Raw genomic sequence first — 6,367 nt, 5'->3', positions numbered from 1 at the left:
AATTGGGTAAGACCTATAAAGTGGAAGCGGTCTCTACCATAATTAGCATGCAGTAAGGAATACTAATTGTATATATTGATATAATATGTTGGTGAAACCATGAAAATTCAATTTATACCTACATATTATAAAGAAATTTTTTAGGATAGAGCGCGGATATCTAGTCCTCTTTTAAAAAGATTCAATTTCATTAGTGTCAAATTTATTGATGGTCGATATAACATTTTTAACTTATTGCTCCGATACAACGAGCTGACAATATCGTATGAACAAAAAACAAATACTCTAAGCTAATTTCAGTCTAAATTTCCATAACACAAGGAGGAACAATTCCTATCAATATGTATAGTCTGCTACACTATATAGAAAACTAGTGGATAATAAAATTTACGAAAACAGGAAATACCTAAGTAATTTAATTGGCACTTAGTGGAGTACTAGACAATATAATGTGTCATAGGTATAGGTGTTCCCATCAAATGACAAAGTTTTTTTTTATTTAATCAATATAGCCAACAAGATGTATCCAAGTGTCCTACTTACAACAAACAATTTCTTTTTGGAATATGGTAAAGATTTTCTAATTGACGTGCGCGATTAATAGCATGCCATAAATAATAATGTAAAAAATTTTATACACTGAATAATAGTATTTGACACGCGTGAATACTACTAATTCACGTATTTTTATTCCTTATTATGTTCCGTGTAAATAATAGGTAATTTACTCAGTTTAATACCGGAAACTAAATATTGAATTAATTATGCAGAATTTAATAGCAGAAATTAAACATGTATTAGTTATGCAAAAATTAAATTGGTAATGCAGAGTTTTGTATTGAAAACCAAATGATGTATGTTGATGTCCATGTATAAGTACAAGCAATGTTCTATAACAACAAACCAATATATTCCAACAAAATTGCCATATAAAGACTTGGGAAGAAGCAAAACGCATCTCATAACAGACTTGTGAGATTGTCCTGAAACAACCACTGGGACAGTACATAGATAGCATAATAGCCAATTCATGAAACAGTTCTTCTTTCTACAATATATAGTAACAAGTTTAACTAAATGTAAGACTAGTTACATCACTTTTTATGTCCAAATTCATGTACTCTTACTATTACTACCTACATATAATGCTGTCAAGTTGACATCTTCGTTGAAGGAAACAATGGAGGTGGCAGAAGCAGCGATAGAGTTGGATGAAGCAGCATTGAAGCGCTTTCAGGTCCACACCAGGCCAGGAACTTCTTTTACTTCAGAATACCTATACTACTTGTCAAATGCTCGTTCGATAGCCTGAAGAATGGAACAAAAGTTAACCACAATAAGAAAAACAATAAAAGGCTAATGTTAGGTGTTCTGTGTTTAAACTGTGTTGTTGTGCGTCTATGTTCTTTACATACTAACTCATATTTCTAGCTACATAGGTTTCTGTCCTCACTCGTTCAAGATTTATATGAACTTATGGTGAAGAGAGATTCAATGTAACGGAACAAACACGATACAAGGTTTTCTTCTGTCATGATTCGGTAAAGCTTTTGGTAATGCTATATCCACTAGAATGTAAACCAAGGGTTTGAAAGTAAATCTAGTAATTGTATTCTCTTGAGTTAGAAAGAGAAATACTTACTAAAGCCAACGTTTTTCTGTAACAGCATACTTCGACTTAGCAACAGGGGGTCGCCTCCTCCTAGATTCTGCGCTAACAGATGATACCTGCTTTGGTTTCAATTTGGAGACTGAATCATGAGTCTGATTCAAGGATTTCTCCTTCAATGGGCTTACTGGTCGTGACTTTGGATGTCTATCTGTTGGTTTCACCAATACAGGTATGCTTTCTACCTGCTGCTCTTTCTGGTTTTCCCTTAAAGCACTCTCACACTGCTCAATGAGGATGTCTTGACTTTTGGCAGTAATAGCTTGAGCCATTCTCCTCGGGGAGCTATCTGAATCTGAAGACGAAGGGCTCGTAGTACTGTCCATGCCATAAAGAATGTTATCTGTCAATGGAGGAAGCTGCACCACCTTTGAGCTTGTTGAAGAGAAAGATGGTCTTCTAAGTCTTGTTAGATTCACGACCTGTTAAAAGCCAATTTCCATCACAATGCATGAAATTTGATACTAAGCCGATGGCATATATTGTTCAAGCTTTGCTTTGACTTAATAAGTCATGTTACTAGACTAAGTAGAAATAACGTGTAGTGGAAACATAAGGTTTGGACATTCTGTTTCAAGAAATTCAACTGTGCTCAAGCAAATATACTGTTAGGCATTTGCTTCCATAATCCAGTTTACAGGAAGACATTTTTTCAGTAATCAAAAGGTAATTAGTATCAATGTAGATTTACAAAAAATAGTTCTTTAAATCTTGGGAACAAACAGTTACTACTATTTTGTATATTAGCTTGACAACATCTTGCTGCAACAATTCCAATGACATATACGGAACATCACACAAATGCTAGCATCTGTTACGAGGCATCATTACCTTCTGTTCTAAGATCAAAATATCTTTCTTGAGCTTAGTTATAATCGTATTCTTTCTGCGGATGATATCTTCCAGCTCACCAATCCTCTGTTAGACCAAACAGATGGAACAAAATTATAAGTAATAATAAGGATGGTTTTTACCAATTTTTGTTTACAAAGAACACCACAAGTTTCTCTTCTTTAATAATGTACAAAGAACAATACAGTACCTTTGCACCAAAAGCTTCTGATGACTGAAGAAAAGTGGATAACTCCTTGATTGCGGCATCTTTCTCTTCACATTCCTTTCGGAGATTATGAAAATCTTGTTCAACTGCTAAAGTATTCAGCTGAAAGGAATAACATATGTTGCAAATTAGACCACAATGCTCAGGGAAATATTTCGTGTTTCTCTAAATAAGTTCAATGCGTTAACTTTTTTAGGTAAAATCTCTCAGAATCTATTTGTTGAAACACCACAATTCGTGCATAAGGCAATCGATTAATAATGCATTATAGCAATTTAGGCCTCTTCAATGTGGTAGAAGCAAATACCATCAAAACATAAAAGCAAAAAACAACATAAATAATATTTGATGGAGGGTACCAAGACCTTACTCTTGAGTTTTCATGCTCACTATTGAATGATTAAACAAGAGCAACAAATACATGTCCATATCATGTTCCTCAAGAAACAGTTATATAACTTCTATGTCTCATATCAGTAAAGATCTAAAAGAAAGAGTTATCATGGCATCTAAATGGTGGTTACATCAGTGATTAGCTATTTAACTTTGACTTCTAGGAGGGAAGTGGGAACAAGGACCAAACTAACTAACGAATTAATTTTGGAACTACAGCTTGCAAATTTTGTCCGCTACATCAACTAAACTACAAGCTGCCAAATCATAAAAGCAATTTAGGCCTTTTCAATGTGGTAGAAGCAAATACCATCAAAACATAAAAGCAAAAAAAAACATAAATAATATTTGATGGAGGGTACCAAGACCTTACTCTTGAGTTTTCATGCTCACTATTGAATGATTAAACAAGAGCAACAAATACATGTCCATATCATGTTCCTCAAGAAACAGTTATATAACTTCTATGTCTCATATCAGTAAAGATCTAAAAGAAAGAGTTATCATGGCATCTAAATGGTGGTTACATCAGTGATTAGCTATTTAACTTTGACTTCTAGGAGGGAAGTGGGAACAAGGAACAAACTAACTAACGAATTAATTTTGGAACTACAGCTTGCAAATTTTGTCCGCTACATCAACTAAACTACAAGCTGCCAAATCTGAAATCCATCTGCACAAAGAAGCTGTGTCTCTAAGTTTTGTGTACATAAACTACTGAAATGTCAATACATCCCTACAATCCCATGAAGTGCATACTTATCCCTTTACAACCAAATTTTCTTTTCCCCTTGGAAAGCATGCTCCTCTAATTTCTTAGACATGAGAATGCATAGAGAAAAAATGTGGACTTGGGGTCACTGTTGGAAAATAAAAGGAGAACTCTAATATTAGTCAAAGTTTTGAAAGTTGAATTTAGACGTTGTGTTTACCTGAATGTCTACAGAGGAAGTGACACTACCAGCCCAATCGGACAAATCAGACATACGACGTTCTTCTTGTTCAGCCTGATTTGCTGCTGGAGGCGTTTCATACTTAAACACCTCCACACCCTTCATCATATTCCTCTGAGTAAGATAATAAATTGGTAAGCCCGGGATTCATGTTCCATAGGAGTACCAACGACTAAATTAGCTAAAAAGAGAGAATTGACTTGCAGTGGCATAACACAAGGACCTAACTGAGAATGTCAGGATAGGATACCTCATAAAAATTGTTAGACTGATTCATGTGTTGGTCACAAAGAAAACAGCCATTTGCATCAGCTGCAATTTCTGGCTGATCCTTGAAATAGTTAACTTGTTCACATAAAGTGTCTAGCTTTTGTTGCATGCCTAAGAGCACTTGATCCTGGACATAATAGAAGAAGAAATTAATAACCTCAAAAAGACTAAACTCATGCAAATACAGTTACTGACATAAAGGAAAACAAAAAACATGTACTTGTATCACAAATATGTTTCTCAATTAATAATACTTCATTTAAAACAAACTTTCAAAAAATGCAAATTTTAAATATTTAAATGTAAAATAGGATATGATATTTACTCTTATGAAACAAAATTACCAACTATTACATAATATAAGTCAATCAACACCTTAAACTCCATATCCAATTAACACAATATGATCTAATCTTCGACAAAAGGAGCATTTTGTTTCACTAAACAACTTACATTTTTTAAACTAATTTTAGGAAGCAAAACAAAAACAATAAAATTGGTACAAATAAAAGCCTAACTCAAAAGGAAATGGGGAAAAGCAGGATTTTTCACAGTAGAAATGCTTAAATAAAATTCGAAAAAAAAATGCTTAAATAAAACCCAAAATCCCTACTAAATACCTAATCAGAATAAAAATCCCACAAATCAAATCAAATTACTATTAATTAAGTACTCCAAGTCGTAACGTAACGTAACTGCAGCATTAAAAAGTTAACACTATCAACAATAAATTGAACTAAACTAAACTTATACTTTACGCAATAAAAGAAGTACACAAACAAAACCCATTTACCAAAAATAACAAAACTTTACCCTAAGTTCAACAGATTTCTTCAGCCTCAAAATCTCCTTATTCTTCTTCGAATTCGCCGCAGCAACAGAAACAACAGCAACAATAAGAATCCTATGAATGGGACTAAACAGTTCCCATACAACAGCTTCTTTAGGATTTAACCCGCCGCCGATTTTTTTCGCTGAGCTAGCTTCTTCAGCGCCGACAAGCCTTCCTTGTAAAGACACCCACGCTAGTTGTCTCTTCACTTTTATGGGTTGGTTTGGCTGAGAATAACAGCTCGAAAGCCGCCGAGGTGACGGCGGAACTGACGGCGTGAATGGTGATAACGACACTAAATTCGGCGGTTGAGTAAAAAAAGCCGATGCTGGTATAAAATCTTCTTCTGTGGGTGATGATTCCATTGGAGGCGAAGATACAGGGGAAAAAAGGAAGAAGAAGGGGGCGAGATTGAAGCTGATAGTGTAATTTTTTTTAAAATCTATATTTTTTTGTTTATTTGAATATATATATATATATTTGGGAGGGAATAGTAAGAAAGTGTTGTTTTAATGTTTGGAGAGTGGTACACGTGGCACTTTGATTGCCAAGCTGGATAGCCGTTGGGGATTTTGAATTTTCTTTTTTGAATTTTGAATATTTTGGCATTTTGTTAAAGTCCTTTTGTGGGTTGATATTAGGGGTGGGCATAAAATCCGAAAAATCGAATTCCGAACCGAATCGAATTAATTTGGTATTTCGGTACAGAAATTTCGATAATTCGGTAATTCGGTACGGTATACGGTATTGGATTTTTGATATTTCGGTATACCGAAATATCGAAATAGTTTATAAATTGAGACAGTAATTGATGCTTGCTACAGTTATGTTTATTTAAAAATATTATGATCTTTTCTTTGTACTCATTTTGTTTGGTCTTCCTTAATAGGACTAGTACACAATATTACTCATCTTTTAACAAGTACCAAAATTTAAATAATGTATTGATTGAGTAATAATAAGAGCAGTAAAACTAATATATTAATTGCGAAATACAAGTAGGAAAAAATCGCCCTTGAAAAATTTAAAAAATAAAAATACATGCTTAAACTTTCATTTTCACTAGTTTAAAGGCAAATGATCAAGCAAAAAGTGGATCAACCATATCAGCAAAGGTTCTAACAGTTACCAAAAGCATTACAACACAAACTAAACGTTCTACTTACTGAACACTACTGTAGCTACACCAG

The 6,367-nt window shown here is 33.9% G+C and overlaps 1 protein-coding gene across 1 annotated transcript; it reads right to left on the bottom strand.

Annotated features, from left to right (window-relative positions):
- Window positions 1–957: 957 nt before the first annotated feature.
- On the bottom strand, window positions 958–5,631 carry LOC107806746 (uncharacterized). The gene is made up of 7 exons (XM_016630972.2): window positions 5,159–5,631; window positions 4,326–4,472; window positions 4,055–4,189; window positions 2,712–2,831; window positions 2,501–2,587; window positions 1,643–2,091; window positions 958–1,308 (listed from the first exon to the last, which is right to left on the bottom strand). Coding segments are annotated over exons 1-7 (1,323 nt in total). The 5' UTR covers window positions 5,543–5,631; the 3' UTR covers window positions 958–1,307.
- Window positions 5,632–6,367: the final 736 nt, after the last annotated feature.

The sequence above is a fragment of the Nicotiana tabacum genome, chromosome 9, assembly GCF_000715075.1.
Source record: "Nicotiana tabacum cultivar K326 chromosome 9, ASM71507v2, whole genome shotgun sequence".
NCBI lineage: Eukaryota > Viridiplantae > Streptophyta > Magnoliopsida > Solanales > Solanaceae > Nicotiana > Nicotiana tabacum.
Note: the sequence above shows the minus strand (reverse complement) of the source record. Positions and strands in the feature narration are given on the sequence as shown.